Raw genomic sequence first — 23,420 nt, forward strand, 5'->3', positions numbered from 1 at the left:
CCTCTTTCCCACTTCTCACTACCATCCTTTCTAACCCTCTATCTTCTCCTCCTTCTTCTCCTCCTATCCTTTCTTCTCCCTCCCTTCTTTCCTACCTACCTACCTGCCTACCTTCCTTCTTTACTCCTCTTTCCTTACCCTTTCCCTTCGGGAGTGGTTACCGAGCAGCCCCGACTTCACACCATTCCAACTTGTTTAATTCTACCATTATTCCTGTACAACGGCAATCAATCAATTTATAATCTTCCCCTCCCCCCCCCATTACCCCCCTCCCTCCCCCCTGAGACTTGCTCGTTTTTGTTTGTTTGTTAAAAGGGAAATGTTTTTAAGTTTGCCCGTCTACTTCACGCAGGTGTGAGAGTATGAAAAAAATGTTGTGGTGGAATTTCTTAGCCAAATGTTTCCTTTACATGTCGTCGTCCCCTTCCGCCCCCCCCCCCACTTTTCTTTCCAGGTGCACGAGAATATCATGTTCAATTCTTTAGCAACCAACCTGAAAGAGCTTGGGTACATGAAAAGCGGGTACGAGAATATAAAGGACGTAAACAGTATGATCAGCTAGTGGCAGAGGCTGCTAAGCAGGCCAACCATTCTGAGAAACAAAAGGTATGTACAGTCTGAAATGATAAGCTTATTTTAGCGGCAAGTAAGAGAACAGCTGTGCCCACAAACCCAGATATTTTTAAATGTTATTTTTTTTAAATTTGAATTTATATCCCGCCCTTCTCCGAAGACTCAGGGCGGCTTACATTGTGTTAAGAATAGTCTTCATCCATTTGTATATTATATACAAAGTCAACTTTTATTGCCCCCAACAATCTGGGTCCTCATTTTACCTACCTTATAAAGGATAGAAGGCTGAGTCAACCTTGGGCCTGGTGGGACTTGAACCTGCAGTAATTGCAAGCAGCTGTGTTTATAACAGACTGTCTTACCAGCCTGAGCCACCAAATTATTATTAAATTTGTTTGCCACCCATTTCGATGTAACGTGATTCTGGGCAGCTTACAACATCAAAGGGCCTCTTGTGGCTCAACAGGCTAATGCAGTCTGTTATTAACACAGCTGCCTGCAATTACAATTACTGCAGGTTCGAGTCCCACCAGGCCCAAGGTTGACTCAGCCTTCCATCCTTTATAAGGTAGGTAAAATGAGGACCCAGATTGTTGGGGGGGCAATACAAGTTGACTTTGTATATAATATACAAATGGATGAGACTATTGCCTTATACAATGTAAGCCGCCCTGAGTCTTCGGAGAAGGGCGGGATATAAATTCCAAAAAAAAATAATAATAAAAAAAAAAACTGTAACATGATTAAACAAGCCCACCTAAACCTCTCTGAGTGATAACCTGTATTTTTATTGTGGTTTTATTATTTTATACCTACCTACATGTTTAAAATCCTAATAAAATCACAATAAAAAATACAGGTTATAACTCAAAAGAGTTATAGGTGGGTTTGTGTATTTATATAGAAACTTATCAGTCAAGGTAACAAATTACTGTTTGGTTTTGAAAACAGACAGGTAATGCCATCAGCTCTTAAGGTAAAAGAAACAGGGAGCTTCGTCTGATAATTGTCCTAGCCTTGCAAAACTTCTGCATCAACATATACAATTTTCTGCACCGATAGAAAGATGGACCGATAGAAAGAAGTCATCAGCCGTTGTTCCATCGCTGTTCCAAATCAGCGTTGTAGAAATAGAAATATGACGTATTATTATTACACTTTGCCCCTTCTTACAGCAGAGATGGATAAGGGATGATTTGACATAGATGTATAATATCAGGGCTGGTGCTGGAAAAATATGGCATCCATTGGCTTTGAACACAGCAAGATTCAGGGCTGAGAGAAGCCTTTACTTAACCATATTTTTCGGAGTATAAGACACATCTTAGTTTTAGGGGAGGAAAATAAGAAAAAAGCTGATTGGCGGGTGGATCGGCCTCCCAGAATACCCGCAATCAGCTGTTCCCAGAGGTGAATTTTAACAACAGGTTCATTGGTTGTGAGCTCTGTGCCTTGCTTTTTTTTTTTCCAGCCTTTTGCCTCTGAAACTTCTGAAACTCTGTTTCAGAAAAAACTTTTTTTTCTGCCTCTGAAAGCCTCCGAAATAGAGCTTCAAAAAAAAGCCTTTTTTTCCTGAAGCTCTGTTTCGGAGGCTTTTTTTTCCTGAAGCTTCTTTCAGAGGCTTTTTTTTTCTCCTGAAGCTCTGTTTGGAGAGTTTTTTTCTAAAGCTTCTTTCAGAGGCTTTTTTTCCTGAAGTTTCTTTCAGAAGCTTTTTTCTTGAAGCTCTGTTTGGAGGCTTTTTTTCCCTGAAGCTTTTTTCAGAGGCTTTTTTTTCTGAAGCTTCTTGCAGAGGCTTTTTTCAGCCTCTAAAATCTCCTTTTGCGAGGCTGGACGGGGCTACATTCGGATTATAAAACGCACCCAGATTTTCACCCTCTTTTGGGGGGAAAAGGTGGGGCTTATACTCCAAAAAATATGGTAATTCATAGTTAAAATGTAGAGTTTAGCCATCAGAAGTGGTAAAGGCCACCATGGAGGATTAGGCGGCTCTGTGCTGCCGATTGCCTGCTTTTCTCGATGTTGGAAGATGTTTATGTGTGATATAGAATGCTAAATTAGATGTACAACAGGCCTGATCCTTCTGCTTTTATTATGAGCTTGTTGAAAAGTACACGCTTGAGTCTGGAGCGAAAGTAAGCAGCTCGTAGCTTCTGAAGAACATGTAGAATCATGCTGCTATAATTTGAAAGCCTTCTATTGAAACAATGATGGCGTATCCTCTAATTATAGTCAGATTTTGATGGGCTTAATATTTTAAGAAATACAACATGTCTTGTTCAACAGCATGGAGCAAAATACTGAAGGCCCCCCCTCCCCCTCCCCTCCCCAAAAAAATTGTTTGAAAATTTAGGCTACTTACTTATTCACCAACATCGCTGGTTATACTTCTCTTAAACAATGTGCATCTATAGTTGTTCAAGTCTACTGTAGTTATTACCAAAGATGAATTATGTAATTGTTCAGATCGTTTGAATTGTCAAGTACTGTAAGGAAGCACAATAAACTTCAGGTATCCTTCGCACAGGGGTGTCAAACTGGATTTTTTCGGGGGCCAGATCAGCATTGTAGTTCTCCTCCACAGGCCAGCGGAGTGGGGGGCAGGGAGAGATAGAATGGATGCTTCCTGCAGTACCCTGCCAGCCAAAATGGGCCACGGGGGAGGGGGGGCGTGCGCGGCCCCTGCACACTTCGTTTTCTCCTTCCAGCAGCGCTCTGCTGACCAAAAACGGGCCGCATGGAGGCCAGGGAGACCGAAAATGGGCCACAGGGGGGCCACACATGGCCCATTTTGGCCAGCAGAGGCATGCGGGCCAGTCCTTTGATATTTTCATGCTGGCCCCACTGGCTGGATTTTAGCACCCCGCGGGCCAGATTTTAGCACCCCATCGACCGGATTTAAGCACCCTGCGAGCCAGATTTAAGCACCCCGCGGGTCGGATTTAAGCACCCTGTGGACCGGATTTAAGCACCCCGCGGGCTGGATGCGACCTGCGGGCCTTGAGTTTGACACCCCTGCCTTAGCACTTCATGCCAGCTAGCGTTAGCTTGCAAAACATTTTGAACTCTGCCGACCATTTTTTTGTTTTTGTTTTTGTTAACGTCTGGCATCTTTTTTTTCCCCTTCATGAAGTAGTCCGACTGGGTTGACAGTCAGGAGAACTTCAGAATCTGTACCGTGGTCAGATCTGAAGACGAGAGGGATGCTTTGGATAAGAATCTGCTTTAAGATGACAGATTACTAACTCATTCATTTTGCTACAGGGTCATCTTTCTGGAAATAATTTGACACAACAACTGAAGCCCAACCTGTTTTCATTCGGGGGTATTTTGTAAGTTAAGCGGGGGCTGAATGAATGCCATATCTTTTTTTTCCCCCCCTCTCTCCTAAGATTCGCAAACCGAGGCCGCAGAGAGAACGGGCACAGTGGGATATTGGCATTGCCCATGCTGAGAAAGCGCTAAAAATGAGTCTGGAAGAGAGGATAGAACAGTACACCTTCATCTACGTAGATAAAGAGCCAGAAGAGGTGTCCTCAAAAGCCAAACGGATTGTCATGCCTAAGATCGAGGCTAAAAAGATCCGCAAAATCAAATCGCCGCCAAGCTCTCCGCCGGAACAAACCAATGATGTTTTGGCCGCACCTTCTCCACCCAAAATGGAGATCCGGAGGTATAGCCAGAGGAGACAGTCCAGTGCAGATGAAGAGTCCCCGCCTGTGAAAATTCAGTGGAAAACTGCTGCGGCCAGAAAATCCCTCCCGGCGTCAATAACCATGCACAAGGGAACCCTGGACCTTCAAAAATGTAATATGTCTCCGGTTGTTAAAATTGAACAAGTTTTTGCTCTTCAGAATGCAGCTGGGAATGGAAAGTTCATTGATCAGTTTGTTTACTCTGCAAAGGTAAAGAAACACCCCTCTCTCTTTTACAAGGAATATTTGTGCAAAACCAATATTGAAAAAGATTTTGCATTGCAGTCCTCCTAAGGACTACTTGGAAGTAAGTCCCACTGATAAGTTCAGAAGAATTTATCGTGAGGTGAACAGCTTCCTTATGTGCTTTCAGATTGCAAGCAGTATAAAATATTGGTGTGAATTGGTTTGACTTTAAAAAGTCAAGAATAACAGTCACTCGTCCTATATTTAGGACGCTTACTTCCAGGAGTAATATGTCACGTGAAATTGGTCAGTGTTTGGTGTGAACCTCTTTAATTGTTTTTCAGATACTATAATTATCTATTTTTGAGTAAATGTGTGCGGACAGCTATTCACTGGGGGCAAAAAAATGTGATCGTTAGAGCAGAATTGTCTACCTGCTATCTTTGACAAATCCCCTAACGCATTCCAATTTCAAAAAGAGTAATTTGCAAAAGCGGGAGCATTTAAATTCCTTTCTTTAATACTAAATAACAACCATTGTGCACCCTCCCCACACAAAAACCATCCACGTGGCAATGCTGCTTCAGTAGCGATCCAATCGCTACTCTAACCCGGCCCTCCGCGCTGATTCACTTCCTCGTTCAGTCCCTGCAAGCTAGAAATGTAAAGAGGCTCTGGGTTTGTTTGTTTTTTTGAAAATGACTAATTCTTTGTAATTTAATTAATAATTTGAAGAGCCAACTCAAACTCTCTAGCTCAGGGGTCTCCAACCTTGGCAACTTTTTATTATTATTATTATTATTATTCGAATTTATATACCGCCCTATCTCCCAAAGGACTCAGGGCGGTTTACAGGCATATAAAACATCAATATCAATATACAAATTAAAATAATCCTTAAAAAACTTATTCTAGCGCCCGAATTATTAAAAATAGAAATATAAATATCAAATATAAATATTAAAATCAATTTAAAACCCCTCTAAATTTAAAAATCTAAGCCAGTCCTGCACAGATGAATAAATGTGTCTTGAGCTCGCGACGGAAGGTTCGAAGGTCAGGAAGTTGACGGAGTCCTGGGGAGTTCGTTCCAGAGGGTGGGAGCCCCACAGAGAAGGCCCTTCCTGGGCGTCGCCAACCGACACTGCCTAGCTGACGGCACCCTGAGGAGTCCCTCTCTGTGAGAGCGCACGGGTCGGTGAGAGGTATCTGGTCGCAGTAGGCGGTCCCGTAGATAACCCGGCCCTATGCCATGGAGCGCTTTAAAGGTGGTCACCAAAACCTTGAAGCGCACCGGAAGGCCACAGGTAGCCAGTGCAGCCTGCGCAGGATGGGTGTTATCACGGGAGCCACGAGGGCTCCCTCTATCACCAGCGCAGCCGCATTCTGAACTAACTGCAGCCTCCGGATGCCCTTCAAGGAAGCCCCATGTAGAGGCGTTGCAGTAATCCAGGCGAGGCGTCACAAGGCGTGGTGACCGTGCAAAGGGCCTCCCGGTCCAGAAAGGCGCAACTGGCGCACCAGGCGAACCTGGTAGAACGCTCTCCTGGAGACGGCCGTCAAATGATCTTCTAGAGACAGCCGCTCATCCAGGAGGACGCTAAGTTGCGCACCCTCTCCATCGGGGCCAATGACTCGCCACCGATGGTCAGCCGCGGATTTAGCTGACTGTACCGGGATGCCGGCATCCACAGCCACTCTGTCTTGGAGGGATTGAGCTTGAGCCTGTTTCTCCCCATCCAGACCCCGACGGCCTCCAGGCACCGGGGCAGCACTTGATAACCGTTGGGGTGGTCCGGTGTGGAAAAGTACAGCTGGGTGTCATCCGCGTACAGCTGGTACCTCACACCGAACCCACTGATGATCTCACCCAGCGGCTTCATGTAGATGTTGAACAGAAGGGGCGAGAGGATCGATCCCTGCGGCACCCCACAAGTGAGGGGCCTCGGGGCCGACCTCTGCCCCCCTGTCAACACCGACTGCGACCGGTCGGAGAGATAGGAGGAGAACCACCGATAAACGGTGCCTCCCACTCCCAATCCCTCCAACCGGCGCAGCAGGATACCATGGTCGATGGTATCGAAAGCCGCTGAGAGGTCTAATAGGACCAGGGCAGAGGAACAACCCCTATCCCTGGCCCTCCAGAGATCATCCACCAACGCGACCAAAGCCGCTCCGTGCTGTAACCGGGCCGGAAACCGACTGAACGGGTCTAGATAGACAGTTTCATCGAGGTGTAAGGGAAACTGATATGCCACCATACTCTCAACAACCTTCGCGGCGGGTTGGAGACCGGACGATAATTACCTAAAACAGCGGGTCAGGAAGGCTTCTTGAGGAGGGGCCTCACCACCGCCTCTTTCAAGGCGGCCGGAAAGACACCCTCCACCAAAGAAGCGCTCGTAATCGCCTGGAGCCAGCCTCGGGTCACCTCCTGCGTGGCCAGCACCAACCAGGAGGGGCACGGGTCCAGTAAACATGTGGTGGCATTCAGCCTCCCCAACAACCTGTCCATGTCCTCGGGAGCAACAGGGTCAAACTCATCCCATAAAATGTCATCAAGACCACCTCAGCCGTCTCACCCGTATCACCGCAATCTTGGTCCAACCCAGCCCGAAGCGCAGCCTGTTTATCGAATAGATACCCGTTAACCTCCTCAGCACGTCCCTGCAACGGGTCATCCCGCTCCCCCTGGTGTAGGAGGGAGCGGGTCACCCGAAACAGGGCGGCTGGGCGGTTATCTGCCGATGCAATGAGGGAGGAGGCGTAGCTACGCCTCGCTTCCCTCAATGCCACTAGGTAAGTCCTAGTATAGGACTTCACTAGTGTCCGATCAGCTTCTGAGCGGCTAGACCTCCAGGAACTCTCTAGGCGTCTTCTCCGGCGCTTCATCCTCTCAGCTCCTCGGAGAACCAAGGAGCCGGTTGGGACCTGCGCCGGGTCAGAGGCCGCAAAGGCACGACACGGTCTAAGGCCCCCGCCGCGGCCCGTTCCCAGGCCGCAACAAGTTCCTCAACCGAGCCGTGAGCCAGACCCTCAGGAAATGGCCCAAGCTCCGTCCGGAACCCATCCGGGTCCATCAGGCGCCTGGGGCGGAACCAACGTATCGGCTCCGCCTCCCTGCGGTGGTGAATGGCGGTCAGAAAGTCCAGGCGAAGAAGAGAGTGATCTGACCATGACAAAGGTTCAATGACTATTTCCTTTAAGTCCAGATCTCTCAACCACTGACCAGAGACAAAAATCAGGTCCAGAGTGCCACCCCCAATGTGAGTAGGGCCATCAACTACTTGGGTCAGGTCCAAGGCCGTCATGGAAGCCATGAACTCCCGAGCTGCCGTCGATGACGAGCCGGAAGATGGCAAGTTAAAGTCCCCCATGACTAAAAGTCTGGGGGTCTCAACTGCCACCCCAGCCAGCACCTCCAGGAGCTCGGGCAGGGCGGCTGTCACGCAGCAAGGAGCCAGGTACGTGACCAGCAAGCCCATCTGACACCTATGACCCCACCTCACAAGAGGATACACACCCGGCAATCTGAGGTACAGTGGTCTCCCTCGGCTCTAGACTCTCTTTAATAACAACCGCCACCCCACCACCCCTACCCTGGGCCCTCGGCTGATGGAATGCACGGAAACCCGGTGGGCACATCTCGACCAGGGGCACGCCCCCTTCAGTGCCCAACCAGGTCTCCGTGCGCCTATAATATCCGCGGCACCCCTGAATCTGATCATGTATTAGGGGGCCTTATTGGCCACGGACCGTGCGTTGCATAACATCAGACGAAGGCCCAGGCTCTGAGGGTCTTGACCATCCGGGACGGGAGAAGGAGGGATCGGGCGCGATCGCCTGCAGACATCGAGCGCGCCCCCAAAACGATGCGGTCCCCTTCCGCCATATCTGCCCCTCCACTTACCGTGCAAATGGAACCACCTCACCAAAAGGAACGTAATCCCCCTATAACCTCCGAACCCATTACTAAACCGCCACGAGCGCTGCAAGGACTGGCTCCCCACCCGGCGGGCTACTCCCAATACCCGCCCTAACCCTCCCACCCCCTCCCGACGGGTTCTCTCCCCTACCGAATCCCTCCCTCCCAACTCTTAAAATCCCCATTAAAACTCCCCTTAAAAAATTTCTTAAAACAACTAATTAAAAAGCCCCTAAGCCTCCTATTTTTAGCATGCCACCTCTCGGGGCTCCAAAGCCCGTCCCCAAGGTGGGCCTCGATAGTATGGAGGCCAAACCCGCGAGAGGGGCGTCTCGCAGGGCAAGAAGGTCAGCCGCCGTAAACGTTCGCATCACCAAGAAAGTCCGGCAGGAGGCCCATCCTGGGCCGGTCAAGATGGTAACAGATGATACAGTGACCACAACCGGTCAGCAAGCTGGCTGAGGAATTCTGGGAGTTGAAGTCCACAAGTCTTCAAGTTGCCAAGGTTGGAGACCCCTGAGCTAGCTGACTGAGTTGAAAAAAACCGAGGCTCGGCCGGGAGGAGGAGGCATGGCCAAAGATTTTCCAACTCAGTCTCTGGCCAGTCAGACAAATTGAAGCCCATGCTTGGGCTCTCCAAGCAGTGCACAGGAGAATCACCTATTCTGCTTCTTTTTTTTATTTTTTAATTTGCATTTATATCCCGCCCTTCTCCGAAGACTCAGGGCGGCTTACACTATGTTAGCAATAGTCTTCATCCTATTTGTATATTTATATACAAAGTCAACTTATTGCCCCCAACAATCTGGGTCCTCATTTTACCTACCTTATAAAGGATGGAAGGCTGAGTCAACCTTGGGCCTGGTGGGACTTGAACCTGCAGTAATTGCAAGCAGCTGCTGTTAATAACAGACTGCATTAGCCTGTTGAGCCAACAGAGGCCCTTTTGTAAGATCATAAGTATACCTTTTCCCAGATGGTCCCTGTTGCACACATGCACATTCGTGGAGCTATTCTAGCTACCATCACTGCTAGCTTTTCAGCAAACAAACAAACAAAAAAAAAACCCCACACACAATTTCCTGCAATGACTGGGGCTTATACTTTGGCAGTGGGTGGAGTGTCTCTTCCTCTTATTCAGTGTCAGGCTGATGAGTTCATTCACTCTGTGCCCAGGCTTGACTTCCTTTGTTCATTTGCGCTTAACATCTATGTCACCCAAGTCATGGTTGTTCAAAAGGCGACTGGGCTTTGTTTTTCCTTGAAGGCGTTTCCCTTCTCATCCAGGAAGCTTCTTCCGCTCTGACTGAACAGTGAAGAATGGAAGGATTTATATTCCTTGCAGTCCATCTTGTCGTTAGCATTCTCCACCGTTCAGTCAGAACCGAAGAAGCTTTGTTGTGCCTCGTCCTCCCTCCTCTCCTCAGCCGGGCCCCTCCCATCTCCTGCGGGGCCTGCTATCAGATTCAGAGTCTGATAATGAAGAGGAATGGCCTGGCATGCCTCCAGCCCCCAGCCCTGGCCCCATGCCTGGAGGGGATGTCAGGAATGAACAAACAAACCTCACTCACACGCAGCCATCAGAGGAAGTCAGCCACGGATTGGAATTACCCGGGCCTGCTCCTTCTGACCAATCCCTTTCTCAAACAGCAGAAGACAATCTAAAGTGGGAGGATCCTTGCTTCTGGAGATCTGAGAGGCGATGCCAGCAGAAGGAATGGAGGGGTAGGCCTGGATAAGTGCTGAGTCATGGAGCCACACCCCATGGCCTATATAAAGGACCAGCTTGAGTCAAGCAAAATTTCACCTGGTTTGCTGAATTCACACCTTGGATTCCTGCCTGCCCTGAGAAATCTGACAGGAATTTGGCAAAGCTGCAGAGGCTTCGTGGCCATGCTTGATACGGACTTCCCAGACCCGGTCATCGGAGGGGGAGGGGGACACGACAAGCTTCTTGGTTGAGAAGCGAAATGTCTTCAAGGAAAAAACGAAGCCCAGTTGGCTTTTGAAGGAAAAAAAAAAAAAGCACATTTGGGATTTACACTCAACCATCTTTATTTACCGTATTTTTCGGAGTATAAGACGCTCCGGACTATAAGACGCACCTACCTTTCGGGGGGGAGGAAAACAAGGGGGAAAAAAAATCTGCCTCCCAGCAATTTGCCTCCTTGCAGCAAACAATGGAGGCTGAAAACGGGGCGCGCAGAGGCGGCAATAGGCAAGGCAATCCCTGCGGCCTGAAACAGCTGATGGTCGAGAGGCCGATCAATGGTGAAATCCAAAGTTTTTTACTACTGGTTCTGTGGGCGTGGCATGGCTTGGTGGGCATGGCAGGGGAAGGATACTGCAAAACCTCCATTCCCTCCCCACTCCAGGGGAAGGATACTGCAAAATCCCCATTCCCTCCCCACTCCTGGGGGAAGGATACTGCAAAATCTCCATTCCCACCCCACTCGGGGGCCAGCCAGAGGTGGTATTTGCCAGTTCTTTGAACTGCTCAAAATTTCCGCTACTGGTTCTCCAGAACCTGGCAGAACCTGCTGGATTTGACCCCTGGAGGCCGATCCAACCGGCCATCAGCTGCTTGTGCGGAGGGCCTGGGAGGGCAAAAAAACCGGGCCTACCAGAGGTTCTGGAAGTCCGGAAACGGGCCTGTTTCTGGCCTTCCGGCTCCCAAGGGAAGCAGTTTTTGCCCTCCCAGAGGCTCAAAGAAAGCCTCCAGAGCCTGGGGAGGGCGAAAAACACCCACCCCACCCACCCCACTGTGGTGCAGGCGGCCGACTAGACCACACCCACCATGGTCATGCCCACCCAGCAACAGGGCAGCGAACCCGTTGTTAAAGGATCTGAAGACCACCCCTGATGTGTGTAGGGGGGAAGAGTTCTCTCACATTTTGTGGATGTCCTTGTTTTATGCACACCTTCCTGAATGTGTCTGTGTTAACTGTGCTAAATATTTGAAAAAATGTATTTCTTATATAGAGACCCCAATTGAGAAATACTCACAACCTCCTTCTTTTCATTTGCAATAGGGCATAGGAAACAAACCCGAGATAATCATCAAAGGGCACGACAAAGTCACCTCCATCTCTATCCCGCGAATGGAGAGAGCCTCGTCACAAAGCGCACCCTCTCCCGAAACGTCTTCTGGGTTGGCAAGTAGGTAAAGTTTGTGTGGCTCCTGGTTTAAGGCCAAACGAATCAGATGTTTTATCCAAGGGTAAAGTATTAGGTGGAAACCAAAGGAAAAGGGCTCCGACTGACCTTCGGTGATTGCTAAGCTGGTTGATACGAGCTAGAACAGGGGTCTCCAACCTTGGCAACTTTAAGACTTGTGGACTTCAACTCCCAGAATTCTTTGCTGGCTGAGGAATTCTGGGAGTTGAACTCCACAAGTCTTAAAGTTGCCACGGTTGGAGACCCCTGAACTAGAAGACCATCCCAGAGGCAAAGGGTAGACTGAAGAAGGCCTTGGCCAACCAATTCAGTAGAGCAGTCCATGTAGCTACTGCTAGTTGAGCTGGACTAGGATGAGCTTTGACCTTTGAGGGCACCACATTGGAAGCCCAGCCGAACTGCACTACAGCCTTTTATTTATTTATTTATTATTTATTTTATTAAATTTTTATACCGCCCTTCTCCCGAAGGACTCAGGGCGGTGTACAGCCAAAGATAAAACACGAAATATATACAAATTAAAACATTTAAAATCTAGCAAATTACAAAAAGGCTAATAATTAAAATTTAATTTAAAAATTTTAAAAATATGAATAAAACCCCAAATTAAAATTTAACACTATTATGCCAGTCCCGCTTGAATAAATAGGTGTGTTTTTAGCTCACGACGGAAGGTCCGAAGATCAGGTACTTGACATAAGCCAGGGGGAAGTTCGTTCCAGAGCGTCGGTGCCCCCACAGAGAAGGCCCTACTCCTGGGGGCCGCCAGCCGACACTGTTTGGCGGACAGCACCCTGAGGAGACCCTCTCTGTGAGAGCGTACGGGTCGGTGGGAGGCATAAGGTAACAGCAGGCGGTCTCGTAAGTACCCAGCCATGGAGCGCTTTAAAGGTGGTAACCAAAATCTTGAAGCGCACCCGAAAAACCACAGGAAGCCAGTGCAGACTACGGAGTAGTGGTGTTACGTGGGAGCCACGAGCGGCTCCCGTTACCACTCGCGCAGCCGCATTCTGGACTAACTGTAGCCTCCGGCTCATGTCAACAGCAGAATGAAGGTGCCGTAGACTTTCCAACTTCGTCTGTGGCCCAAGTTTAAAGAACCGGGGTTTTCACGTTAGCTTCAAATCTTCGAATAAAGTTTCCAGAGTTATATCGTTAGGCTTCTTTCAAAGAATAGTAGCAAGTTTCCAGGAATGCTGCTATAACCGTGACAAGGGAAATTATGAAACATCTACGACACCTTAAACTTATCGCCTTGATTACACTCCGAGCTTTTGTTCAAAGTTGCAATTTGATGAATGGTTTCCACACTGACAAAAAAAAAACCCAAACAAAAAACCAAATACCTTGCACAATAATAGATTTCCTCCTCCCCCTTTTTTTTTTTAAAAAAAGTTTTTTTTCTCATGAACATATCTTAAACGTACAGTTTCTTATCTAACGTACGTATTTTCTTTTAACTTTCATACTAATACAATCTTCATCCTAAACAATTTAAATATATCTGGGGTTGCTCTTCTACCATTTCATCTCCCTTGTTTTACAACAATCCTTTTTCTCCTTCTCCTCTCTTTCTTTTTCCTCCCATCTTCTATCTACTCTTCTACTTTCCTCTTTCCTCCTCTCCTTCTCCCTCTCTCCTTCCCCTTCCTTTCCCCCACACCTCCCTACTTCCTCCCTTCTAACCTTCTCAGCTACTCTTATTTCCCCTCTCTTTCTTCCTCTCCTTTTCCTTTTCTTCTTTCCCTCTCTCTCCTTCCTCTTCTTTATCGCTCTCCATTCTCTCTCTATTGTTGTATTCATTTTCAATTTAATATTTTCCAAAGTGGTATTCGAGCAATCCCGATTTACTTTCTTTTCAGTTACTTTTTCATTTTACTAAATTCACACATATCTTAAATGTACATTTATATAACATTTTCTTTCTCCCCGCCTCACCCCCCTTTCTCCTTTTCCATTTTTACACAGGTGTCTACTGGGTTTCTATTTTTTGTGTGTGTCTTCTCTCTCATTTACTTATATCTTATCTAATTTATTTCTCGGTAATCTTTTATTCATATTTCTTTTCTAACATACATAAAATTGTCCCCATGTCTTGAAATCCATCGATTCCTCTTTATCTTTTAGTCTCAATGTTAACCTATTCATTTCTGCACATTCTAAAATCTTCTTAATTATCTCTCCTTCTGATGGGATTTTTTCCTGTCTTCCACTTTTGTGCAAATACAATTCTTGCTGCTGTTATTCCTCCTCCCTTTTGAGGTAGGGCAGTTTTGAGGCGTCAAGAGACTCCAGTCCTTTATTTTTTTAGTACCTCTTCATTTAGTACTGCAGCTGTGGAAACATCAAGGAAAGCAGTAATTAGAAAAATCCGTACTAAAATAACCTGATGGCGATCATCTCCTGTATTTTGATTATTTATTGATAATCATCCCCCACTTTTGAACTGAAAATGCTAAGAATGTAAAGTCAGTCCTTAAATACACAGGAAAGCTGCAATTCATTATATCTGACCCTCTCCTAACCAGGGAAAACTACAGGTGGTCCTTGATTTGCAGCCATTCGTTTAGTGACCGTTTGAAGTTACAATGGCGCTGAAAAAAAGTGACTCGTGACACTTTTTTTCCACAGTTGCAACAGTTAACAGCATCCCCATGGTCGGGCGCTTGGCAATTGGCTCATATTTATGACGGTTGCAGTGTCCCAGGATCATATGATCCCCTTTTGGGACCTTCTGACAAGTAAAGTCAATGGGAGAAGCCAGAGTTGCTTAACAGTTGGGGTACTAACTTAAGAACTGCGGTGATTCACTTAACAACTGAGGGAATAAAGGTCATAAAGTAAGGCAAAACTCCCTGAATAAATGTCTCGCTTAGCAATGGAGATTTTGGGCTCAGTTGTGGCCGTAAGTCGAGGACTATCTGTATGAGCAGTGTTTCTGAAAGCCACTGCATATCCATCCCTCCAGAGGAGACGGACATTGCCTGTTCCTGAAACAACAAATGGACTAATGCAGGGGTCGGCAACCCGCGGCTCCAGAGCCACAAGTGGCTCTTTGGGCCCTCTGCCGCGGCTCCCTGTCCCATAACTGATTCGCCCCTCCCCTCTTATTTCTTTTTTGGACTCTAGCCCGAAGCGGCAGGAAACGAAACGCGTAAATGTGGTGTAAAGGCAGGTCCAGGGCAGCTTCGCTCCTGCACTCTCCTCCCTCCCTCCTCTCCTAACCCCCTGGGCAGCTGTGGATGAGCTGGGAGCATGCGCACGCACGGAGAGACTCTCCCTAAGCGAGCCACTGCCTGTCCTGCACGCACCTTTCCTGAGCTTTGGCACTTGCTTGAGGAGGGTCTCCCTGCGCATGCACATGTCCACAGCTCAGCCACAGCTGTCCTGGGCATCCTGAGAGGAGGAGGGGGAAGAGGGTCACCGGAGAGTGCAGGCGCGAAGCTGCCCAGTACCTGCCTTTGCACCACATTTGCGCGTAAGGCAGACTTCGCTTCCTGCCACTTCAGGCTGGGTGTCTGAATGCTCCCGGCTCAGGCACAGCCAGCCAGGGAGTTACGAGAGGAGTGGGGAGGAGGAGGACTGTTGCCTGAAGAGAGTGGGGAGACACACACACACAAACACACAGAGTGATACACAGAGAGAGGGTGAGAGAGACATAGAGAGTCACATACAGAGTGATTCACAGAGGGGGGATAAGAGAGGGAGAGATACAGAGGGAGAGAGACATGGGGGAGAGAGATGTAGAGAATAGTTTTGTAGCTGGGTAGGCGTGGCTAGGTGGTCATGTGACTGGGTGGGAGTGAGTGACATCGACCTGGCCATGCCCACCCAGGTTTTGTGGCTCCCGGTGCGTTTTTTTCCTGTAAGAAACGGGTCCAAGTGGCTCTTTGAGTGTTTAAGGTTGCCGACCCCTGGACTAATGGAAGAAGCAAAGGTGGGCTTGCCAAGGGAAGAACTCCCTCAAAGTCCCATGTGGCCATCTGTTCCATCTTCCCTCTCTTCTCTCTTTCCTTTTAAATGAATGGCTCAAGTCTTTATCTCAAATGTTAGATGAGAAAGATTCATCTGAAGGTTATTCATCGGCAGCCTACCCAGACTAGCATTTTCTTAGATGAACAGGAGGTGCTCAAGGGAACTCAGCTGCATTCTGAAGATACTTCTAGTCATTCGTGGTTGAGTAAATCAAGGAGGGAGGGAGAGAGAGGCCCAATTAACTGGGTGTCTCTTTTGTGACACTGATTTTTGGAGGGTGGGAGTAAGAAATCTTTGACGTACCAGGAGTGGGTTTAGGAGCGTTGACAACGTTCTATTGTCGAGGTGTTTGGAATGAAATAACCTAATTAATCCATTTGCAAGGTAATAGTTTTTCATGACCTGTCACCATCCTGCGGTCCACACATGTAATGTGGTGTAGGAGGCATATTCCTTTAGAAGAAAGAACCGTGGCTGCATTAAGTAGCGCCCTCCAGCTTCCTTCTAGATCCAGTCATTTTTTTATTTTTCCCCTGCCTTCATAATAGATGGAATGGACCACTTATCTGAGGAGTAGGTTTAAGGAGAATTTGCAGGTGAGGAAATTCTCCAGTCAGTGAGAATCCCCTAAAGCAGCGGCCCCCAATCTTTTGAGCACCAGGGACCGGTGCCACGGAAAGAGATTTTTCCGTGGACCGGAGGAGGCGTGGTTTCACATGCTGCCTACACCCCACAGATGGCGTTTCGCTTGTTTGCGGGGTCCAGTTTACGGCATGCCGCAGCCCAGAGCCAGTCCACGAGCCGGAGGTTGGGGACCTCTTCTCTAAAAGATCCGCATTTTCGCTACGAAATCCACACCCTGTGTTGTGCGAAGTAGATATTTGGCCTGAAGTACATAGAGGCAAACATTTTAGGGAGTTTGAACTCTTTAATTCTCCTGATGCTGGAAATGAAGCATTGTCAGTGAATATAGCATATAGCACGCCCTCTTATTTCCCACAAAGTTTTTAATATACCGTATTTTTCGGACTATAAGACATACCTATATTTAGAAGAGGAAATCAACAAAAAAAAGTTTTTGGCCTCCATGGGGCCCATTTTCGGGCCTTTTCCAGCCTTTTTTTGGGGGGGCCATTTTTGAGGTTTTTTTCTATCCATTTTCTAGGCTTTTTTTCAGGCCATATTCAAGGCTCTTTGGGGCCCATTTCTGAGGCTTTTTTTGGGCCTTTTTTCTGAAAAATTGACCCAAAAAAAGCCTTGAAAATAGGCCGATAAAAGCCCCCCAAAAAGCAAAACAAAAGGCCCGAAAATGGGGCATGCGGAGGCAAAAAAACGGCCAGCGGGTGTGCAGGGCTTCAGCAATATTCGGTATATAAGACGCACAGACATTTTCACTGTCTTTTAGGAGACAAAAAAGTACGTCTCATAGTCCGAAAAACACAATAAATTAGATGCTAAGAAAGTGAACTGGTTGTTGAAATGACCTGAAGGTCTGTCTCCTAGATAGGCAGTTAGTTTTCGCATGAAATTAAGAAACATATTAACATCCTTGATGGTATAGTAGTTGGTTTGGAAAGCTAGCGCCCCCCTCCCCTCCCCCCAAAAAATTGAATTCTAGAAAACTCCCCTGTACCTTCATACTAAATCTGGTCTTCTCCTGAACTCTGAAGCACTGAGATGCATTGCCTGCAGCCAGAACGTCAACTGGCAGATTAAAGTCTATGCCCTCCAGAAGAATATAGAGAAATCAGCACTTTGTTATTGAACGCCATCCCTCATTGTGGAAAAAGACAGAGAGAGAGAGAGAGACAGACAGAGACAGAGAGAGACAGAAAGACAGGAAGAGAGAGAGAGGAAGAGAAAAAGAGAGAGACAAAGAGAGAGGAAGAAAAAGAGAGAGAGACAGAGAGAGACAGAGAGAGAGAGGAAGAGAAAGAGAGAGGAAGAGAAAGAGAAAGAGTCGGAGAGGAAGAGAGAGAGACAGAGAGGAAGAGAAAGAGAGACAGAGAGAGGAAGAGAGAAAGAGAGAGCGAGACAGAAAGAGAAATTAAGAGAAAGAGAGTCGGAGAGGAAGAGAGAGAGACAGACAAAGAGGAAGAAAAAGAGAGAGAGAGAGAAAGAGAGAGAGGAAGAGAAAAAGAGAGAGAGATAGAGACAGAGAGAGAGGAAGAGAGACAGAGAAGAAGAGAAAGAGAGACAGAAAGAGAGGAAGAGAGAGAGGGGGGGATAGAAAGAGACAGAGAAAGAGAGGAAGAGAGAGAGAGACAGAGAGGAAGAGGAAGAGAGAGAGAGAGAGAGAGGAAGAGAAAGAGACAGAGAGAGAGGAAGAGAGAGAGACAGAGAGAGAGAGAGAGACACTCCTGTAATGGAAACCATTCTCTTCCCTCAGGTTCTGTAGAAAAGAAGCAACAGCGAAGATCAATTCGAACTCGCTCAGAGTCTGAGAAATCCACTGAGGTTGTGCCAAAGAAGAAGATCAAAAAGGAGCAGGTTGGCTTCCTCGATGTAGAGAGTTAAAAAAAAATATATCGTAGTCATACCCGTTGTCATTTTTTATATTGATGCTTTTTTTTTAATTTAAACCCTGCCTACCCCCTCTCTCTATTTTTTTTTTTAAACTTTTTTTACCCCGTTTTTTTTTTTTTTTTGGACTCTCTCCTTGAGATCCAAAGCCTTCATAAACACTGCTGGTCAACTAAGTTTCCGCTGACAGCATCCATTCGTACTTTTGGAAACCCGAGAAAATAGAGCTTCTCACGAACGCGATTATTTGTTTCTTGTTACTACGAGCTGTGTGATTATGATTATTATTATTTTTTTTATGTTTCCGTGAGTTTTCTGGATCGCGCGCTCGGCTTTGTTTGCATCTTAGCGTAGCCGCTGGCTATGTATATTGAGGCTGACGCCTGTGGTTTTATTTTTGTTGTCTCCCCCCCCCCTTTCCAAGAAAGTAGGCTGGATATTAGACCCTCTGGAAAGGGGAATACTGAGCATGGTCTTTGCTTGAAGCCCAAATGCTGACAGCAAGCAGGAAGGGACATAATTCTGGGTTTCTATGGAGATTTCTCCTCCATCCAGGTCATGGTTGTCCCAAAGGTGCTTGGTTTTTTGTTTTGTTTTTTCCCAAGAGACAACTGGACTTTTTGGGTTTTTCTTTTTTTTTCTTGGAAGACATTTCACTTCTCATCCAAGAAGTTTGGACCAAGAGGATTGCTGGTTTGAAAAAGGGGTCAAAGAGACCATCTGTGTCAAAATGTAAACAGCCCTCCCTCAACGGAGGGGGAGGGATACGACATCATCCCTCTCCAGGCTACAACACAGTCCTTTCAACAGTTCCAAGAAGGCTCCGCACCCATTTGCACCACTCAGGTGACCCTGAAGACACAGGTAAACCTCCAAGTGCTTCAACCACCCTCTAAAAGGATACACATGTCCAGCTGTCTGCAAGGAATATAAATCTTTCCATTCCCCACCATCCGGTCAGAGCTGAAGAAGCTTCTTGGGGGGAAAAGCAAAACGTCTTCAAAGAAAAAACAGAAAGCCCAGTTGCCCCTTGGAAAAAAAGAGAAGCACCTTTGGGATAATTCTGAGTTGCCTTTATTCTTGTAAGAACCACCAACATGTACACAGGGTATTTTTTGGGGGGGATGGGCCTCAAAATATCAAAGGTGTATATTGCTTTTGGAAATAGCCAGTTGCAAGTCAAGAGGGGTGTGTTAAGTTGCTTCGTTGTGCCATTCATGCTGTCTGTGGATTCTCTGCATGTTTCAAGAAGGTTATATTACATTTTGGGTTTTCTCGACCATTTGGGTAGGCTCCTTTTTTTTTTTTTAATTCAAAGGAAATTTATTTTGGAATATCAAGTACAACACACTTTCCCTAACAGCCCAAATCATTTGAAAAAGTTCCAAGACGACAACTTCTAATAAATGTTACATATGGTATTTTTTTTTAAAAAATTGTTCTTATTATTTTTTTGCTAGCTATGTTCTGTTTAAAATACCGGTTCATTCTTCTGGCTTTTAACTTTGGCTTTGCGGTCCCAGCAATACTTTTCCTGGGTTGGATTTCCAAAGTAGTGACTTTAAAGGAAGAAAATTTCAACACGGGTTTTGGTGTGTTTTTTTTTAATTAAAAAAAACAACTCATTCCCCAAGTAATCTTTGCTTGCCTTATACTATGGAACTAATTAAATCAACATAGTATATTGTACTGGTGTTTTCAGGAAAAGCATATAGGAAAGCTTAATGAGAGAAGCACTGTATTGCATAAGCTTGAATATGTAATATGTTCAGAAAGGCATACTGATATTTTAGGATTCAGCAACCATATTTGTTGTTCATATCAGTGACTTTCCAGATTAATTCTGCATCCTTTCAAATTTTAAGATGACAACTGGAATATTAAGTTCAACTGAGAAAGACAAATGTTAATTCTGTTGCAAGTGAGTGATAGCAAAATACAAGTGATTGTCTAGATTTTATATTTGTATTATCAATTGTATCCTATACAAATCCTTCTATTGTATGTTTTTATCCATTGTACAACGAAATAAAATATTTTTCAAACATTATAGGACAATCCTTAATAAATATTTCGAGATGTGTTTCTTAACCTGCCTATGTAAATCACCTTATGGAAAACTTTTATTTTATTTTTATTTTTCAAATCACGAGTTTTAGCCTTTTTTTAAAAAAAAAAAGTGAGACCTTTACCCAAGAAGCCGCTTTGCCACTACCAAATTCACAACTTGGGTGTTCCCCTGCCGAAAACCAACCTCTCTATGTAGGATCCAAGGCACAGAAATACAAAACGCCTGGAAGGGATTTCACAAGGTCACCAACCAGCCTAGATCCATGCGCTGTGTCGACGTTGCTTCCGGCTGTATAGAGGCCTGCAGTGCATTTGCACGGCTTCCTTCCCCCTTCTGCCTTTGCAGAATTCTATACAGAGGAGAAACCCATGACCTCAGAAGCTCTGGCTTCAAAACAGGGCCGTAAGTTAAAAACGTCATTTGGAACTTGAGCGTCCTGCTTTTCTCTCCTTTCACAGCTTATCGTTTTTATTTTTATTTATTTTCCCCTTTCCTCTAGCTCAAGGCTCGCCCTACCCCTAACCCCTGAATTTGGTTCTTGGACAAAAAAATAAAAACCACGCACACATTGAATGATTCTGAAGCAAACAGACAAGCCCCTTTTTATGTTGTTCAGGGAAGGCAGTCTTAATTAAACCCACAAAAAGAGAAATCTATACCCTGTTTCCCCGAAAATAAGAACTCAATCGGAAAATAAGCCCTAGCATGATTTTTCAAGATGCTTGTAATATAAGCCCTACCCCCCAAAAATAAGCCCCACTTCAGATCATCAGCCAGATGGACGCGATTAGTAGTACGGTATTTTCCCTCAAAATAAGACCTAACCAGAAAATAAGCCCTAATGCATCATTTGGAGCAAAAAATAATATAAGACCCGGTCTTATTTTCGGGGAAACACGGTATATATTTGGGTTATGGGTGGAAGGGGGGAAAAAAAAGAACTCTTAAGTGTGATTCCTTATATACTAACTGCTTGCATTGAATTTACATTTCCTCCTTTGTACTAGGGAACAAGAAATGTCTTTACTAACCCCTCATTTTCCTATCTATAAACAGGTAGAAACAGCCCCACAGGCAGCAGTGAAGACTGGCTTACAAAAAGGTTAGTGTGGCCTTTATTTCTTGTGGTTTGTCTTGTTTCTCCAGTCCCTAAAACTTTTTGACAGACTTGTGAAATAACATTCTTGGGTCTATACTGCTGCATAAATTTAGTTTATTGTCACGCTAACCCCTCGGTAACCAGGTCGTGTCAAAAGGCAGTGAAGCGGAGTCTCTGACAACGCAGGCTTGAAAATGCGCAAAATGAAAGCACAAACACCCTCTCTTAAATCTCCACAACAAGAATAATTACTGGAGTGAGTTCCAGCCTTGGGTGTGGAACACGTGGTTTTGCTGTATATCAAAAGTTCATTTCTTCAGAAAGACTTGAGGCGTATGGTTTTCAAATTTATTATATGCTGTGAAGCTTTATCAGGCTGGAAGAGTGGGAAGCACACATTAAACTCCAGTTATTTAATTTATTGCTCATACCTACACACAAGAATCTAATCAACCAAAGACCAACACTAAATTGGGCTAGATAAGAGTCAACTATTGGAGAAGAGCAGGCAAACTAGAAGGCAGGGTTAAGTGTGTTATCAGTTTGGAAATCATTGCGCTGTTGCAAGAGACCCAAATCCAGCCTCCCCATGAATTCTATTGACTCTTGTCTAGCACCAAAGTTTACTGTTACTTGACTATATTCTTGTGTAGAGTTAGGAGTAATAAATAGTTCTCTGCTTTGAATTCCCATGAATGCCTCTGGTTATTTGCCCCTGACATCAACGGAATTCAAGCAGGCTATTTAAATCACTAGTAAAAAGACTTGATTGAAATCAACTCAATTTAAATCCTAATTTTTAAAGAGCAGCTGTCGTCTGTGCTGTGAAGTTGGGTGAATGCATCCATGCAGTGCATGTTATCTCAGCTTGCAGAGCTTGGATTCATTGAATGAGTTTACTAAAAAATGTACCGTATTTTTTGGAGTATAAGACGCATCTTCCCCCCCACCCCCAAAAAAGGGTGAAAATCTGGGTGTGTCTTATACTCCGAATGTAGCCCCGGCCAGTTTCTCAAACGGGGGTTTCAGAGGCTGAAAAAAGCATCAGAAATGAAGCCTCAGAAAAAAAGCCCCCAAACAGAGCTTCAGAGGCTTTTTTTCTGAAGCTGTTTCAAAGGCTTTCAGAGGCTGAAAAAAAAGCAAGGCAAAGAGCTCACAACCAAGGAACCTGTTGCTAAAATTCACCTCTGGGAACAGCTGACTGGGGGTATTCCGGGAGGCCGATACACCTGCCAATCAGCTTTTTTCTTCTTTTCCTCCCCAAAAACTAAGATGCGTCTTATACTACAGTGTGTCTTATACTCCGAAAAATAGGATAAATATTGTAGAATCTACAGCCTCATGCTACATATCTAAGCTCCATTTCATGCTGAATAATCTAAACTATTAATGTATCTTAAATAGAAAACTATCTTTAGATAGATTTTTATTCCCAAAGCATTATTATAATAAATTTGACCAAAAAAAAAATCGGATTTAAATTTTAGAAAACCCAATTTAAAATTTAAAAAATCGGATTTAAAAAAAAAATCATCGATTTTTATCCACCCTGGTTTACGGGAACATAACAACTTTAGGGTGGGCGTGGCTTGGTGGGTGTTGCAGGGGAAGGATACTGCAAAATCTCCATTCCCTCCCCACTCCTTGGGAAGGATATTGCAAAATCCCCATTCCCTCCACGCTCCAGGAGAAGGATACTGCAAAATCCCCATTCCCTCCCTACTCCAGGGGAAGGATATTGCAAAAACTCCATTCTCTCCCCACTCCTGGGGGAAGGATACTGCAAAATCTCCATTCCCTCCCCACTCCTGGGAGAAGGATACTGCAAAATCCCCATTCCCTCCCTACTCCAGGGAAAGGATATTGCAAAAACTCCATTCTCTTCCCACTCCTGGGGGAAGGATACTGCAAAATCCCCATTCCCTTCCCACTCCTGGGGGAAGGATACTGCAAAATCCCCATTCCCTCCCCACTCCTGGGAGAAGGATATTGCAAAATCCCCATTCCCTTCCCATTCTGGGGCCAGCCAGAGGTGGTATTTGCCGGTTCTCCAAACTACTCTTAAATTTCCACTACTGGTTCTGCAGAACCTGTCAGAACCTGCTGAATTTCACCCCTGGGTTAAAGATTAGAATGGCTGGGATTTAGGCCTGCTTCAGATAGTTCTTTGAAGTCCCACATTTGCCATGCTTCCTGTCC

General features: G+C 45.8%; 1 protein-coding gene across 2 annotated transcripts in view; it reads left to right on the forward strand.

Moving 5' to 3' along the window:
- Positions 1-23,420, forward strand: part of NSD3 (nuclear receptor binding SET domain protein 3) — a 119,036-nt gene that overhangs the window by 39,995 nt on the left and 55,621 nt on the right. For both annotated transcript variants that reach the window (XM_058194054.1, XM_058194055.1), the window contains exons 5-9: positions 455-606; positions 3,963-4,475; positions 11,409-11,535; positions 17,918-18,018; positions 21,179-21,224. In XM_058194054.1, coding sequence (XP_058050037.1) covers positions 455-606; positions 3,963-4,475; positions 11,409-11,535; positions 17,918-18,018; positions 21,179-21,224 — 939 coding nt within the window. The remainder of the gene's footprint in view (positions 1-454; positions 607-3,962; positions 4,476-11,408; positions 11,536-17,917; positions 18,019-21,178; positions 21,225-23,420) is intronic.

Source organism: Ahaetulla prasina, chromosome 9, assembly GCF_028640845.1.
Source record: "Ahaetulla prasina isolate Xishuangbanna chromosome 9, ASM2864084v1, whole genome shotgun sequence".
NCBI classification, from domain to species: Eukaryota; Metazoa; Chordata; class Lepidosauria; order Squamata; family Colubridae; genus Ahaetulla; species Ahaetulla prasina.